The sequence below is a fragment of the Drosophila guanche genome, unplaced genomic scaffold, assembly GCF_900245975.1.
Source record: "Drosophila guanche unplaced genomic scaffold, DGUA_6, whole genome shotgun sequence".
In the NCBI taxonomy this organism is placed as follows: domain Eukaryota; kingdom Metazoa; phylum Arthropoda; class Insecta; order Diptera; family Drosophilidae; genus Drosophila; species Drosophila guanche.
In genome coordinates this window covers 1822359-1840295 of record NW_022995752.1, presented here as the reverse complement: position 1 = coordinate 1840295, position 17937 = coordinate 1822359, and the positions used below count along the sequence as shown (strand labels likewise).

Below are 17937 nucleotides of genomic sequence, written 5' to 3'. Positions count from 1 at the left end.
TATTTATAGTAATTTAGGGAGGGATTTTCCTGCGGTATGCGAAATGCGGCATGGGGCAGATCTATAATGTGTGTTCGTGGTCCGCCAGGGATGGGGCTGGGGCTACGTGTAGAGTGGCAAGTTTTTCGTAGGTGGAATAATTTATTTGAGGCTGGGATTCTTTCTGCTGACATCAGGGGAATATAGATTAAATATTTATAAAAGGTTGATGCAAACGGGGAATTATTTGCATTAAATTAAAGAGGTGATCCGTTAACACCTCTTTAAATAATTCTTAAATCGAATTAAAGATGTAATAGAGCGCCTAAAATTTGGTTAAAACTCAAGTAAATTATTCGTTAAGTAAAATTATTCCCAGGAATTGTCTTCCCGCTGCTATTAGTTGCAATTTTGCCATATATTTGGTGAAAAATATTCACTGATCTGTGGATTACTAAGAAAATAAATTAAAGACTTGGCGCAAGACTTTATTTAATTGTAAATCAATCAGAGATAAACGAATAAATACAGGCAGGGCATTCTGGAAATCCTCTAGGTAAACTGACCCTCCACAAAATGGGTCATGAGCACTTGAACCTACAATATGTTTACGGTTCCCAACCCATTCAGGGCTGGCCTCTGGCTTACCATTTACTTTGATCTATATCAGAAATTGAACATTTTGGGATTATGTTTATGGATCTGAATGCACTTTAGACATCATCGCTGCCTTCGTATCTCTTGGAGGCAGCTGCCAAGCGTTGTCTCACCCATCTATTGTCTCTCATTGTCTCAGGGTTAAACAATTTCGGTCGTGGGTCCCTGTTTATTATTGTAAAATATATTTTCAGGCGCACGCTGTTTGCTTTAATAATTCTATGAACGCGCACGCCGACTGCCGACTTGTTTTGCCTCTCGTGGTCTTGACTTTAACAAGGTGAATAATGTTAGCTGGAAATGTGCGCCATAAATTTTGCACTGAAATGACAACACAAAAAACAAAATAAAGATGGAGACAAATCGAAAAACGAAGCGAGTGACAGTGACTTGTCCGTTCTTTCTAGTTATTTGTTGTCTTCTCTCAAACATTCTTACGAATGAGGTTATTTGGGTTTTGCGGAGAAGCATTTCTGGACACATAAAGAAAGATAGACTTCCAGAGTATTCAATGCTTCGGTCTTCCTAGGCTGCCTGTTTTTCCCTTCCTGTTTGTTTATTTACATTGGCTGACTTTCGTTCTAATTTGGCTTTTATGCCTCGCTTTACAATTGGACAAACTGCTGTCGCTACTGGCCGAGTTAACTAGACTGGAGAGGGGTTGGGTATGGACATGGGAATGGGAATGGGAATGCCACTTTCAGTTGTTCTTTGGCCATCTTTTTACTGCTTCTCGTTCTGTATTCTGTGTATTGCTGTCTGGGCAAACATGTCGAACATTTTGTTTGCATCACTGGGCAATCCCATTGCCTCTCACATCCATGACTCCTTTGGACCTGCCTCTCCCTGTCCTTCGATCTGCCTTTCGCTTTGCGCCCTGTTTATGGTGTAAGCCGTAAGCCGTCTTGTGCTTGAAGTCTGTTGGCTATAAAGTGTTGGCGCCATTCGGCGGAAGTATCTTGAATCAGCCAGAGATGAGCCGCCAAATCAGCTGGAATATATCGAAGTAAATATATTTTCATGTTTGCTGCGAGAGACGAGGACTCTACTCCGACAATTTGCGTTTCACTTATGAAGAGATTTAGTAGGTAGATGGATTCGTTATTAAAGGGTTAATTGACAGAGAATTTATTCTGAAAGAGTTCTACTGAGACTTTAACTATGGCCAACCTTAGACCAAATGGAGTCTGTTCATCTATCCCTGGGAAAGCTTTCTCCTTGATTGTAAGAAGCATTAAATACTCGGACGACTGCCCAAGAGTTCAACTCTGACAGCAATGGAAAGACAGCACTTCAATCTGAAGGACAATCCGAATGCCCGTGGCAATGGGCGGACATCTACTGCGAGTAAATTTGGTATTCGGTTGGGGCATTGTTGCGCGCAATTTTCGTCGAGAAGAGGGAATGAATGAATGGCCCTGGCAATGAAAGGGGATCCTGGAGGCGGGCTTCAAGGCTTACCGAAGGCTCACCAGTCTTTTTTCATGACCTGCCATAAGAGACAATTTATTTGGCTCTGCTTTAAGCTGGGTCGGGACGGGTTGTGTCGCGTCCGCGCTTCAAGCCGAAATCATTTATTATTTCTCTTAATTAAATCTTAATTATTTCTCAGCACGTGAACTCGTGTGTATCCTACGTGGCCTTAAAATAAATGTATGGCTGCTGCATTAAAAAGTGTGGTATGCAACGTGCAGCAACAATAATAAAATTGCAGGCACCAGCAACCAACCCACCACCTCCAATGACCTCCACTGGGGCTACAGTGAAACACATTTAAAGGGGTTAGACCTGGGAGGAGTCTGCAAGTAGTGGAGAGACTCTGTGTGCTGTGTGTTGCTTTGGGTGGGTGGTTAGAATGCTACTAATTAAGCCTAATGGCGCATGAAACATGCATTAAAACTAATGTGAAACCACCGTCGTCGTCGACGGCTGTTGGGAGGCTGTTGTCGCAATAGAAGCAAGAGTTGCCACTGCCACTGCTACTGGCTTTTCCTTTGGCCCATTTAATGATGCCCGCCTAATTTTATGCTACGCAATATTTCATTGTTGAAGTGTCGTTGGTGCAGAACGTCGTAGTATATCGTTGTGAAAGTGTTGATGAACAGAAAAGAAAAGTGTAGTGTTGTGGAACAAAAGAACGAAAGCTTAGATACCCTTAAAGTTTGAATTTTCCTTATTTTCAAGGCAAACTTTAGGCATTTTCCAACCACATGAATGATTGAACTACAATTTTGCCATGGCTTCAATCAAAACCTTTGGCAGCTTTAGTGTGGCGCATGATTGCCGCAAAGTTCTTTGTCCAATCTTTCAAGTTGCTTGCAGTCCCTACACCTATCTCTTCTCTATGCTCCTGGGAAGCCAACAGCTTCATGCAAGCGATTCGCTGTCAAGGAGCGGGCGAACCAGCCACTAATGAAACATTATGGCTGTCGTACAGCCACAGCCCCGCCACACAAATCCACTAAAAACGTTTACGGCTTACGTGCAGCATGGGGCTGACTGCTGGAACCAGGGTCTATGCCAAATAAGTGGCACGTACCAGCAGCAGCAGCAACACCATCGACTGTAGCGGCAATGTCAAAAGCCACAAAAGTGTCCTCACAAATTGCTTGGGTGCAACACGTTCTCCCGAGCAAGCTGTTTGGCTGCAATTGATTTTCCCTAACCTCCGAAACCCTCAAAAACAAAAATGATCTATGTTATCCTATTTCCAGAATTTTTCTTTTAATATAATCAACAATTCATAAACATTATGGTTGTAGATTTGCGTGACTCTCTCTTAGTCACTGTCTGTGTTTCTTCTGTGATGTTTTGCCGCTTCATTGAAGCAATAAATTTAAAATTCTGTGAAAAATGCCTGGGAACACATATGACAATGATATATGAGTGTGCGATGCGATGCGATACGAGTGGCTCTGCTCTTCCCGTTTGCGTAGCACTTCATAAAATAGCAGCAGCCATGGCCATGGCACTCGGCTCTCAACCGGAAGCGACTTACGCACGGCTGCATTCGGGCCGGAAGTCAGCCAACGAGAGCGAGATAGAAACAATAAATGCCAGAGCAGAGCAGCACACGAATGAATGTCAACATGTTGATAACAAAATACAAGAGTCCTCGACGGTGCAGGAAGAGCAAGTAAAAAGAATAACTTTTATTTGAAGCAAAAAAAAAGAAAAATACGAAAATCTGTGGCAATGGTGAAAAGTCGAGTGGGGCAGGGAATAAGTGTTGTGTTGCATCATAAATTACATTTAAATGCCTTTAGTAAGATAAAAGGTTTTCCTAATTTATGCATCAGACAGACGCACATGGAAAGTTTTCCCCGTGCTAAGTGAATGCAGTTTTTGGACAACTAAATGTTAAATTTATTTGATATTTCCATCCATTACTTAATATCCCACAAGAGCTTCGGTGAATCTTCGACTCAACACTTTATTTATGGGATTATATGCCCTACCATCATATTCATGTCGCGGCTCATTGCTCATCGTTCAGTTTATGGTACATTTCAAGCCCATAACTTGTGCATAGTTCGGCTTCTATGAGTGGCTCTTATGGCTTTATGACGCAAGTTGGGGTTAAGCGTATTGGAGCCCACTTAATGGCTTAGATCACACTTTAGTTCATGGTTATGTTGGCAGCTAGTACACAATTTTTCCATCAGCGGGAACATGGAGTATCGTTGATGTTTCTTGTATGATTTACTTTATGTTTCACCGGGGAATTATTTTATGGTTGAAAATGCCGCTTTTGTCTCCTCGCTGGTCAGCAGCAGATTCTCAACAATTTCTGTATGCATGAAAATATGCAATGAGTTTTGCTTTATTTTGCATTGCGCTGCATGGAAATAATTTTTTTGAATGCTACATTGTGTGTCTGGTGAAACAAAAAATGGAAAATCATTTTTATGAAAACAATAAAGGGCAGCCCTTAGTCCTGCTTGTCTTGGAACACAAAAAAAAACTTCACCCAACAAATTTTGGGCTGCGTACAAATTAATGAAATTTATGTTGGCTGCCATATCAAACAATTTCCATTGTTGCCCAGGAGAGTGATATTTTGTATGGGAATTGTTTTCTTTACGTTCACGTTTATATTTTCCTTCTTTTTTTTTTGTTTTGTTTAATTTATAGTAGTTGTGGCTTTTGAGGGTGTTGGAATTTGGGGTTGAGGTGAAAGCCAAAGAGTCCCTACCAACAATGGCTAAAAGTTTGTGCATTGTAATGCGTTCTAAAGACCAGAGAGCGCACACAGTGATGCTCCCCAAAGATGACTAAGGCGAATGGCTAACAGATAAATACAGACTCTATTCTCTAGCCCTCTCTGTTCTCTGCCTTTCTCTCTCTACAGCTATTGTAGATTATGTGTGTGTCATTGGCTATTTAAGCCAAAGCTTTGCTTAGGGGACAAGTTTCATTTTGTTCGTTCGTTTTTGGGTAGTAAGGAAGGAAGGAAGGAGCAAAAATGTAGCACGGTAAAGTGGATTGTGAAGCAATTTCAGTGTCATTTGTCTTCCTCAACGTACTATGATAGCTCAAGCTTGGTGTAATTATACGTATGCTACATGGATGGAAAACTGCTTTCCTTTACTGGAAGATTATGGGTAGGATAACGCTGATCCTCTTGACTTTGTGCAGGCAAACGACGCGTACCTTTAAGCAAATGTTTAACGATTGAAGAAGCTCTACAAACTATCTTTACCCTCTCAACCCAATAACGCAAACTGTATTCCAACCTGGCACTATCCTCCCACTGTGAATATTATGCCACCTAGAACCCGTTTATCCTTCGTGTACTCTGTGTGTGTTGCATGCATTTTACATAATAAGCTGCTTAGAAAAAGAAGCAGAAGCGAAGAAAAAAGTTGCCATAACTTAAATTGAAAATGTAATGCTATTAACACTCGACTTGGGAGTGCACACCACACCTGACACCCTGCCACCCTGCCACCCCCTGCCGCACTTTAGCAAGAGTTAAAATTTGCATAAGAAAATACAGTCATGTTTAAAGAGTGTGCAGAGAGCACCCCCTCTCCACCCTTCTCTTTCGCTGCATGCAACAACATTTTGCATAATATACAGATTAGTTTTTAAAGGTTATATTGTACTCCCCACACCCCTCTCACGCACACAACAATTACACAAACAATAGACCCGACAAGACGAAAGTCAAAGCCATGTTTTTCCTGCAGTACATGTAATTACAAACTTTTGAATGTGCCTTGTTTTATGCAAATATATTTAAGCACCAGACTACTTAACCTACATACAAAACACCGACACACATTCATATATATGTGACTAAGCAACCCAAAAGTATGCAGCGAACATGTGTCATGTTATAAAAACACCAACACATACACATATAAGCCAACTAACACAGACACACAGCACACATCCAGCACGAGCATGAAAGCACTTACAAGGCTAAAAGCACAACACTCACACAGAACCAAATTGGCACTAACAACAAGAGAAATTCAACACCAACAACAACAGCACCACCACCAATAGCTACACCAACAAAAGCAAAGTTACACAATTAAAAAAAATTACGAAAACAAGAACTAACCACCATAAAACACAAAGAACAATTGGTACTAACAACAAGCGGAAAGCTACAACAACATTATCAGCAACAAAAGCAACAACATTTACACCAAAAACAAGAAGCCAGATAAAGGTTTAAGCAAGAACTGCATTTTCTAAATATTGCGTGTGTTTCTTCCTTCTTTTCTTCATCTCCCTCGAACACTCAACACTTTATACCAATTTAGCGCTTGGCCTAAAAGTATGCTGCATCATTAGTGTCAGAGCGAAGGATTCGACGCAACAAAAGAGACACCAACAGCAGTCGACTGCAGCAGGGAAATTGAAAATGTATGCTCATTAGGAGGACCCAGGACACCGAGAAGCCAGAAGGCGGGTACGACAAAGACCAACGGCAAAAGCGCATTACAAGGACCCCCGAAACGACAAGTTCCTAAGACAAACACCGGCGGCAACACCAACAAACCTACAACCAACAGTCAGTCATAATTACCCGACAGCAACAAAGGGGAAGCAGATGGGCCGAAGGACAGCTGGCAAAAGTCAAGGACACGCTTGAAAGTATTTCGCGAAAGCATGAAACGAGAGCGCCAAACCCCTGTAAGTGACTTCTGGTATTCGCCCAACAAAGTGTATGAAATGCCAGCCTCCTCGGCTAGCTGATGCGCCAATAAATTCTGAAAATAAGAAAAATTAACAGAGAGCGCACCGGAGCTCTTTGCTGTCGAATTATTGCCAAGGAAATTGATAGATTCGATTAGCAATCCAAAAAGCATCAAGCAAACGAGAATACTAGAGGAGAACGCCATCGACGACGACAACTCTGACAAAGACAACTACCGGAGGCTGCTTTTGTCAGACGTACCCGTACCTCGGGCCACGCCTTGATACTCCACCACCGACGTCGAAAGCCAGCTGGAACGCCCTCTCGGATTTCCGTAAAATTCATCGCTTTAAGCCAACAAACAGCGAGTCATGCCGGAGCAGGATAATTACGATGATGAGGTAATTTCTTTTGTTATACTTTATGCATAAAGCCAGAAAACGACGCAACCAAACCGAACCAAAAACGAAAGCTAAAAGGGAGACAGCACAACAAAAAATGAATACTCATATGTTTTAAGCCCAAATATAATTAAGCATAATTAATTTAAAAAACAAATATTGAGAGCGCGCGTGTGTTTGCGAGGAAGAGTTCCTTTTGGATTAGCTTTGGGAGTGTATTGAGAATTCAAACAGGAAACTGGGATTAAATTTTTAAATTGTTTAATGACTGAGAAAATTGAAAAGCGGTTGCAGAATATGTTATGAAAAGCAGACTCGGAAGGGGAAATAACTTATGGTTATGGTTGAACGGTTTTAGCAAATACTTTAATGGAAACTTTGATTCTAAAGGACTTTAACGACTAATAATATAAAACTATCAGACGGTTTCACATAAATTTAAAGTCCGTGCCATAAACTATACTCTTAAAGAAGTTAAATTCTTTTGTTTATAAAAGTTTTGACTGATGAACTCCAACTACCCTCTGACACGTTAGAAAATCCCTTTCAGATTGTACGGAAACCTAGGTACCTAGCTACCTTTCCCAATTGTGCTTATTATTAGCTTCACTTTCCCAGAGAGCGAGAGAGCTGACTAAGCTTTTACACCGCCACTTCATGCAGCTCCACCCGCCTCCGACTCACTTTGATTCCAAGTTGGATAAGTGCGTCTCTACGTTGGTACGGTGGGAAAAATTCACTCAACGACTTCTCGCAACTTGAGTTTGTGCCTCTCTCCAGGCACTTGCCTCGTCTGCCTCGACTGACGTTGATGGTCAACTTCTATTCGCACGCTTCGCTGCTGGAGCGTACTTTGCGGAGTACTGTGGCAGCAAGTTTTGCGGCTGCGTTTGCTAATTGAAATAAATTCCGCATGTTATTCAAATGCAAAGCGCTGACAGTGCTGACAACAATTGCAAAATTGAATTAGCTATGCATTGCCATGGGTGCGGTGCCGTACCATGCCGCAATATGTGCTTTGCATACTAAGTATGTCTGTGATGAGGAGTAAGAGTACTGCAGTAGCAGGAAACCAACGCAAACACTGAAATTCAGAGTGTTGAAATGGTTGCAAAAGATAAACAGCCCCAAAAACAGCCAGTCAAAAAGGCAATCAGGCATTCAAGCGGAAATCAATTAGATGGCATTTTCACGACGAATCGATGATGCGACGCCCCCATGGATAACCCGCAAATTTCTGGAGTAAAGTACGCCAGAGTCCTGCCCATCAATTGCGGGGGCGTCGCAATCTATTTTGACAGTGCTGCCAATCTTAGTTAAGTGCTGCCAATCTGCTCCCATAATGAGAAACAGAACTCGAGGACAGGTGCAATTGTGCATTTAAGTGGCGCTAAATGGTACCCTGATCATCAAACTGTCGCTGGTTTGACAATGACAGAGGCAATTTGAGGTTTTAATTGGGTTCTTAGAGGAATTGTGGTTGTTTTACGAATTGTATATGCATAGTGAGAGAATTATTTTAGCTCCTATGCAATTTTTCTTTAACTTTAACTGTCATCTGTCGTCAGCCATTCTTCAACTATTATTTCCGCCAAATAGAGCTCATGAAATGTATCTTGAAGTGAGCACTAGAACCCAAACCCATGCCGACCATCGCTCTCAATTGTGTCAGTCGTGTGGCATATTACATTTTTATTTTTGACAAATTCATGCAACTTAACAACCGCCGACAGGCGCACGGCGCGACACCTGCAGAAACAGGTTAAAAAAAAGAAAATGGGAAAAGTGAAAAGAGAAAACAGAAAAATAAGCAATCATGGCCGTGTAATGGAAGCTCAAGTATGTGTTGACACAGAGGCACACACAGACATACACCCATAAGAGGCACACACTCACGTGACAGTTATAGCAAATGCTGTGCCGTTATGGCCTTGAGCTAAACTGCTGTTGACAACGGCACCCAATGCTAGATAAAGTGGGAGTGACCTCCTCCTCCTCCTCCGCCGCACAAACATAGGTAGGTAGGAACCGGAGCAGACAATAGAGCTGACATGCCGGAAAGCCAGACGACGACGACGACACACAAGGATGCAGACAGGCACCGCATCCTTGTTGCAATCGTCCCGTGCACACGCTGAAGGACTGTAGGACTGAGGACTGTTTATGGATTTCATGTTTGGCGGAAGGCAGCAGGCCATAAAGATTGCTTTCTAATGTCTGTCTCTCTCCCCACCCGATGCAGGGCTCAAGGTTCTCCGAATATTGTCAAAGCGAAAAAGGGAAAACCGGAATACAGAAGCCACGGAACGTAGATTGAGCTCAGAGCGTAATAAGTCTGCTTCCAATTTATTGGCATTGAGTGATAGGCAAACAGTTTCAAGATGGCTCTCCTCAAAGGTAAAAGCGAGAGAGGTCACCTTTGCAGGCAAAAACCAGCTGCTGCTTTTTTAATGCGATTAACTCTGCCATCAGCCGCCACGGATGGTCTGCCTCATCTGGTGTCCCCGGTTAATTGAAAACGACACTTTCACTGTGCCAGAGGGTTGTGTACGTCTACTCCTTTCCTGAATGTCCTGATTGCTGCTCCTCCTGCTAGCTCCTACTTCTTGCTGCTCCTTCTCCTGCTGCTCTCTTCTGCTTGTTGTTCGTCCTCCTGAAAATGCGATAACTGGCGTCTATCTTTAATGCGCTTAAAAGGGGTGCGCTGGTGGCGGAGAAGGGTCGCAGAATTTTAACGCTCACAGCTTAATAACTATGACAACTTATGCAAATAACTGGAGGGTTTTACTGGCTCTACTGCACATCTCTATCTCCGCTCTATCCCTATCCTCTTTTTGAACTTCTTGCACTCTCGAAAAGCAGCCAAAGTTTTTCCCGAGTAGCAACCGCAAAAGACAGCTAATGCTCTCTAGCGCTCGGAGTGTGTCTCAGTGTTGGTGTCCGGTGTATCTGTGTGAGCACTCCACTTCACATTATTTCTACCCCATGGCCAGCTTTCTCTCTGGTGGCGTCGGGACTTCATTTGGGTATAGCATTGCTTTTAAGCTTTGCCACTGGCGTTGAATTTCCAGCCCGCAACTTCTTTTGCGGCCAGCCAACCAGCCCCCAGGTGGCTTTAACCAGCAGAGAAACAAAAACAACAAAAAATGCATGAAAACATTTGCTGGTTTTGACTGTGGATTAAATCTCAGGTAACCGAGAATTTAATCAACTTCAGGCTTTTCCGCACATCCCAGGGGGTTGAGCAAAGGAAGTCCTTCCAAACGAAAATGAAATGATAACAATGTTGATCCAAAATCCCCCAGATAACCGAAAGTCAGCAGAAAACAAAGAGCAGAAAAATCGCACAGGCAAACATCATTAAAAGGGAAAGCCTCTCCCCACCTAACTCTCCTCTCTCTACCCCTTTTTCTGTGTGTTTTCCTCGCTGACATACAATTTTCCCTGCTGGTTTCTTTGTACACTTAAATTGCTATCCATTTCCATTACGTTTTCCTTCGTGCGGTTCGTACATTTCATTTTCATATGTCAAGTGGGCAGCTGCATTGTGTGCAATTTTGGTTACAATATTTTTCCATTCACGCCGCAGAGTTTTTCCTGATAGCGGGGCGGAGAGAGGAGTGGTTATTCAGTGGTTTATTGCAGTTCTGGGAAATTAATATCTCTGGAATCTGAAAAATCTTTGGATGGAATTCGAAATGGTAAAGTTCCTTTATTTATGGTCTTCTTATTGATTGGTTTTTTGTGTTTTCCATTTAATCCATGATGCATTGCATGGCTTAAATATGATTTAAAAATGGAGTGAATGTGATGCCCATTGTGTGGTAAACATTTTGTAATGCCTTCCGAAGTGAGTCATCGCTTTCTTCTCTGGCAATCTGTCTTCTTCGGAATGGATGATCCTCAAGTTACAGTCATATTTCAATGAATTCAGTAGTCTTTCCTGTTTAAATTTTTTGGCTTTCCTATGAAACCCAATCGTCTCAAACATGCCCTTAAGCCCACTTGGAGCTGCACTGTTTCCAAAACTAATTTCTTCAGGCTGTAATATTCTCCATCTAGGAAATTAAATGAAAAATAAATTTTTTGCGCTCAAGGCTCAAAGACTAATAGTAAGGCATTAAAAATTTATAGAAATTAATAGCAGACGCTCGCATGTGCTCTTCCTTTTGCTGGAATGGGCTGATGGGCTGATGGGCTGCCATCATCATGGCCCCCAATATCCCTCCAGGGCGTCATGTCAGAAAATAAACTCATTGAGTTCTTTGCGTCAAAATTGTTGGCCATTTTGTTGGCAAAATTGATGACTGTCATTATTTTTAATTCCTTTAGCGTTAACAGAGCAACTCATCAAGTTGAGTGTTTAAAATTTCAATTATGCTGCCCATTTTGGCATATTTACACAGAGAGAGAGAAACTGTTCTCACACTCTACTTTTTCCAGCAATCAAGGAGAGTGTTTTGCTCACTTAAGTGAGTAAAGTGTCTTAGGTACGAATATGAATATGGATATGCCCAGTCTTGACCCTCCTGTAAAGCATACATTCCATTAAATTAAAGTAATATGAAGTATACGCCGCATGCGCACTCAATAACTCATTATTCGTGGATATTATTAATATTATTTTTATTGTTAGTTGTATTATTTTTATTGTAAGCGAAAACTAAACTTCCTGGCTATGGAAAAGTTACCTAGAAGCGAGTGGTGGCTATGAAAACTTCTCGAAAGCGATGCGATGCGATGGTTTATGGAAAGTTTGCCCCAAAAGAGGGAAAGCGAACACAGCCCCCAAAGCGAATGGTGCTAGCAATCCCACCAAAAAACACTCTCTTTGGTGGTCGTCTCTATTGTAGTTTGATAGTTTAGTTTATGTTGTTTTCAGTTTTTGTTTGTGCCGCTCAGGTCCCGCTCACTGCCAGCGCAATAAATTCCAAGTGCCTTCCCCTTCTCGTTATATGACAAAGGAGTCCTTATAAATAAACATGCTGGCTGGCTGGGACTGGGGCTGGGGCTGGGGCTGCGTGTATATCGCAGGTACACATGTCCCCTATTTGTAAGGATATTTGCTTGGGTTATTAATTAAGATTCGCGCTTTGCTTTCATGCACTAATGGGCAAAAGGGAAGCTACCATATATTTATGCGATTTTAATTGAGCTTCCCCTGTGTGCGTTCTTACTCGATGTCTCTCCCTACCTCTATGTCTCTGAGTCTTCGAAGGATAGTGCTTACGCAAACTTCTCCGGGTTAATTTAACGGTTTGTGTGCTTTTGTCTAATGTCTAAGCAATATTTAATTACATTTTTATCATGGTACATATATATATTTTTAGCTTCTTGAAGCTTTCCTGCATCCCTTTTGCTCCTAATTTTGCATCACAAAATCCAGGCGACTGATTTACAAATATGTGTGTATCTGCTATCTGTTGCAGGCAATGTCCTCGCAATTAATTTTGATAGATGCCCAGCAATGCGGCACGCAACTCTTGATTAATATACACGATTTTGTTCACTATCTGCCCGTACAGAACAGAACAGAGCAGACCAAAAGGGAACAGAGACACAGCAACATTGGAGCTGCATAGTAGTTTTACGAGTCCATAATTAATTATTCAGCTAACTGGCATGGCATTCAGTTTCAGTGTTTTTTATTTTGTTTGTGTGTGGGTGACATGATGGACTGACTAGTCCCGAAATCAGGACCCCTACCTCTCGTAAGCCCTCATATAAATCGGTATCAACTTGTGCGGGCTGCGTGCGAGTTTAGTTTCTGTGTCGTGCTTAATTTGTTGTTCTGTTTCGGGTTCGAGTTAGGGTTCAGGTTCTGGGTTCTGTTTTCTGAATTTCTTTTGTTGCTTGACTACATTAAATATGCATTAAGCGTTGATTTCCAAGGGGTTGTCGTTCGGGTTTTCTATTCTATATGCACACAAAGGACGTCTTTATATCGGAATATACAACTAGAGGAGTACGTGTGCGTCTTGTTGTGTATATTTAAGCCATTTCGGGGGGTAGACATAATTCACTGGAAGAACAGTTTATGTTGGCTGGGTTCAATGGCCCAGACAAAACCGAATCATCATCAGTTTGCTAATTGCATCTTGGCCAACCAATTATTTGCGGTTCCGGCCATTTGCTATAGCCCTAGTACAGGGCTGGGATCCTCCTCTTTCCACCCTTCATAACTCCACGACGGGCCGTGGCTAGGCGTAATGAGCCGCACGTGGCGCTCTTTATGTGCAGCATTTTGCATTCAATCATTTCTCAATTAATTCCCCATCTTTATTTCCAGTTGGTCTCCAGCAATCCGAATCAGCGGAACTGGCGTGGCATCCTCATCGCCCTACTGGTCATCATCATTGTTCTCGCCCTGATTGTTACTTCGGTGGTGAGTGTTCGTCCCAGTTCGCTTGAATTTTACACAATACAATCTCACAGCATGGTTTTTTTGGATATTGTTTAATGTTCGTTGCGGTGCCATCAGGGGCACATTGTACACCGAAAAACGCACACACAATGGTTGTTACCCCTTAATTAGATTCCCAGACAACAAAAACAACAACACAATCCCATTTGCAGACAAAAACAGAAAACAAACCAATGTCGGTGAACCCCAAAACCGAAAATTGATAGAAGCAATGTAAAATACAATTATCATTAGTTGCCACCCACCCACACCCACACAAAACAATGACCAAAACTGAGAGGGAAACAGGAAAAATAAAATAGTTGAAACATAGACGACCAGCCGAAAAGTACACAAACTAGCGGTAGCATTGGCGCAGCTCTAGTAAATTCGAAGCATAAAATACTCTTAGCTACAACAAGGACACAAGAACATCCTAGAGTAGAAACTCCCTTTACTCCTCCCCCAACAAGTGCACACTGAAATGCAATTTTTATCGGTGTACAAAATTTGTGTGTTCTCTTATTTTATTTATTTGTAAAAAACCAACAAACCCATCCAATAGAACAAATACAAATTCTGTAATTCACACCAAAAAAGGTGGTTTAAGGTTTTCCTTTCTTTTAATTGGGAATATTTTACGTAATTTCAACAACGCACACATTTTTGTGGCCTACTTTTGGGCCAAAAATAAAATACAAATAAGAGAAGGGAAAACTGCAACTGCCATTAAATATAAATATAAATGTTCATGTATATGTGTATATTTTTAAAAGCTGAAAAATCTGATCAATTTATTGTGTGTAAATACGTTACGTTTGTCTTTTTTGTCTCCTGTCTGTTTGTTTCCCAATTCTTTATCGCAACTTTTTGTGGCTGCCTGATCAAACATTATTCCACTCTCACACACCCACACATATGTTGTCCATTTGTTGTCGTGTGTGTGCGTGCGTGTCGTTGTAATTGTAATTGTTATTGTAAAATCTGTGTCCTGTATCTGTATCTGTATCCGTATCCGTATTTGAATCTGTGTCTATGTGTCTCTGTGTCTGTATGTGCGTGTGCGTGGACAGAAAACAACATATAAAATTTCTACATATTTCAAAAAAGGTACTGCTCACGCCCCCCGATGAGGGACCGCGCGTCAAGGGGCAACGAATCAAGCTACAGGACATAGTCGATGGCCTCTACATGCCACAGCATGCCAACGGCAGCTGGATCGATGGTGGGTACTGGACAGCAATGTCCTTTCGAATTGCTTTTAATTTCCGCTCTGCCGTCCATCTATCTATCTATGGATATTTTGTTATTTTGCAGGCGAGGAGTTCCTCTATCAGGACCATTTGGGTCGCATCTGTCTTCTGAATGCAGCCAATCGCACGGAACGTATCCTCATGTCCAATGTGACATTTGTAAGTACATTTGTGGCCAGTCTCAAAGTCTCCCTAGCTCTAGTTCTAGTCCTAGCCAAATCCCTTTGTTTGCTTATTGTTTATCTCTCGGCGAAAGTACAAATATTTGCGCCGTCTTATTTACGACTAGGAAGCCTGAGAAAGGGCGAGGTAGAGGCAGAGGGTGTTGCTCTATCTTGAGTGTACACACTCGACTTGGCAATGTTAACTGATATTATGGCGCTCACACAAAAGTAGGCAAAACAAATGGGCCAAGTTATCGCTTGTGGGAAGGGGCAGGAGTTCCCCGCGATAAGGCAAAACGATTTTTATGTCAATGACTGGGTAAACAAACATATGAATGAAGGGAAGTGAATGAAACAGAAGAGAGTGGAAGGTAAAACGTTTTCCCAATGAATAATGCGCGAGTTGAAATTGAAAAACAAACAAATAAAGCATAAGCGGAAGTCAAACCATAAAGCAAAACGAAAATGAAAATGAAAGAAAAAGCCAAGGAAAACAAGCAGCAAGCAGAGAGGAGAGCAAGAGGATGGTGCAGAACCAAGTTTCTCTTTGGGGAAAGTGGAATTTCGAGTGGCCCAAGGGACCCAAGTATGCATCTAGCAACATATAGCAACAAGTGCAATAGCTTGAGTCAACAGCTGCCAGCCGAGTGCAAAATAATTAATGTCTGGGCCCCCCAAACCCAAAAAAAGGGAAAATGCGGAAATGAGCAGTCAGCAAAGGAATGGAACTCAACATTGTGGTGGGGAAATGCATATTCATGGCCATGAATACGAGTCGTCAGGGCATCAGGGATCAAGTTATTTGCTTGCCAACAAGAGGAAGCCATGAATAGCTGAAAGCCAAACATGAACTTCAATCTGGAGAAGGAAAATCTTTCCCAGATCTGAATGCTAAAACTCGTTGGCTTTCCCTTTCCCTTTGACTTCGGCAACATTTGGCATTCAATTGCCATAAACAATGCCACAAAATTTCAACATTTTGCGACACCAGCCACGTGCCACGTACAAACTTTAGCCATTTTAGGCGTGCGAGAATCCGCAAAGACCATTAAAATTTTAATTAAAAGTTGCGTTTACGCAGTAGCAATTTGCACTTTATAATTTCGAATACAATTTTGTGAACAGAAAACCTTGGCACCCTTCACCTTTACCATATCGGCGGACAAGCGTTATCTGCTGTTGGCCCAAAACGTTGTGAAATTATTCCGGCACTCGTATTTGGCCCAATACACGCTCTACGATATACAGACCAGGTGAGTGATGATAAATTTGCCGGAGGTAGGCCATCTATAAGGTAATTTCATCATCCCCAAATGATAGCGAGAGCATCAAGCTGCGTCACAGTCCACATCAGGATGAATGGCCATATCTGCACTATGCACGATTCAGTCCCCGTGGTAATGGATTGGTCTGGGTGCACAGCTACGATATATACTATAGAAAGGAGGCGCGCGGCACCACAGCCCATCGCATCACCCATGATGCAGTGCCTGGAGTGGTCTACAATGGCATACCCGATTGGCTCTACGAAGGTACAGTCCATTGAACTATATAATTCGCTTGGAGTATTTCAATTTCCCCCCTTTGGTTTGCGCTTTTCAGAGGAAATCCTTCATGCAAATAATGCAATTTGGATGTCGGACACTGGCCAACTGATGCTCTATGCCACTTTCAACGACACGAACGTCCAGGAGCAGCACTTTGCCTGGTACGGCACGACGGGTCCATCAGCCAGTGGAGCTGCAGCAGCAGCTACAGGCACGCCCGGAGCAAGTGGCGCCTCATCGTCGGGCGGTGGCAGTAATCCGTATGCCAACCTTTACCCGGAAATCAGATCCTTACGGTAAGTCGTGACCCCATTATGGGGAGCTTTTGGCTATATCACTTTTCGATTATGTGTTAATGATGCCCCCGACTGTATTTCCCTCTCTCTCGTGACTGTCGTTAGAGCTAATGGCTGGCAGCTCAAAGCAAAATGCTTAAAATTCATGAAGTCGAAGAGAGAGAACCTGAACCTTTTTCACAGGCAGGTGAATGTCAGGCAGTGGCTTTAACCTTTTCCCTAACTGACTCTGTCTCGTTCGACTTTTCTTAGGTGTGGTGACAGATTTGGGGCAATGAAATTAGTTTTCGGAGCACAAAGACAAAGCAGCAAAGGCAACCAAGCCATCTGTACCATATTAACAAGAGAGGAAAAGAGAGAGAGAGAGAGAAAGAATAGGAGTAGGAGCAGCAGTGAGAGAGAGAATCCCCTAGTTGATCCCCTGTCAATGGTGTTTGATAAATTGCTAGAAAAAAGGTCTTCCCCTGCAAAATAGGCAAGGTGCAAAGACGTATATGTCGTGTCAAGAATGTGCATGAAAATTAATGAATGGTTTAAAAAACAAAGACAGTTATAGTTAAACTAAAAGTCTTTCTTATTTCTTTCCCATAGCTATCCAAAACCCGGCACACAAAATCCAACCGTAACTTTACGTGTGGTCGACCTTAACGATCCGAAGAAGGTGCACATCACAAGCCTACGGCCACCGCAAATAATAGCAAATGAGTAAGTTGTTGCAGGACACAGGATTTCCCCCGCTCATCCATGTATTCCTATCCTTTTGCAGAGATCATTACTTTAGCAGTGCCAGTTGGGTAAGTGGCACAGAGATCGCTGTGGTCTGGCTGAATCGACCACAGAACATATCCGTTGTGAGTGTATGCAAGAGTCCGTCGTTCGAGTGCATTGAGGTGAGTGAAGCCGCTAAATGACCCAATGAACCCAGTCATCATTTCCCCTTATTCAGACCCATCGTGTGAGTGGCGATGGACGGGGCTGGGTGGACACCGTCGCCGTGCCACTGTTTGCGGCCAATGGGAGTATCTATGTGGCCATCTCTCCGTTACGAGATGGCCTGTTTGGTAAGTGAGCCATATGTCAATT

General features: G+C 42.5%; 1 protein-coding gene across 2 annotated transcripts in view; it reads left to right on the top strand.

Annotated features, from left to right (window-relative positions):
* The window catches only part of LOC117588058 (inactive dipeptidyl peptidase 10), a 36569-nt gene that overhangs the window by 10767 nt on the left and 7865 nt on the right, over window positions 1–17937 (top strand). For both annotated transcript variants that reach the window (XM_034279115.1, XM_034279117.1), the window contains exons 2-11: window positions 6414–7191; window positions 13481–13576; window positions 14705–14819; window positions 14912–15006; window positions 16137–16264; window positions 16332–16543; window positions 16614–16854; window positions 17446–17559; window positions 17621–17744; window positions 17801–17915. In XM_034279115.1, the coding sequence (XP_034135006.1) occupies window positions 7162–7191; window positions 13481–13576; window positions 14705–14819; window positions 14912–15006; window positions 16137–16264; window positions 16332–16543; window positions 16614–16854; window positions 17446–17559; window positions 17621–17744; window positions 17801–17915 (1270 nt within the window). In that variant the 5' untranslated portion in view covers window positions 6414–7161. The remainder of the gene's footprint in view (window positions 1–6413; window positions 7192–13480; window positions 13577–14704; window positions 14820–14911; window positions 15007–16136; window positions 16265–16331; window positions 16544–16613; window positions 16855–17445; window positions 17560–17620; window positions 17745–17800; window positions 17916–17937) is intronic.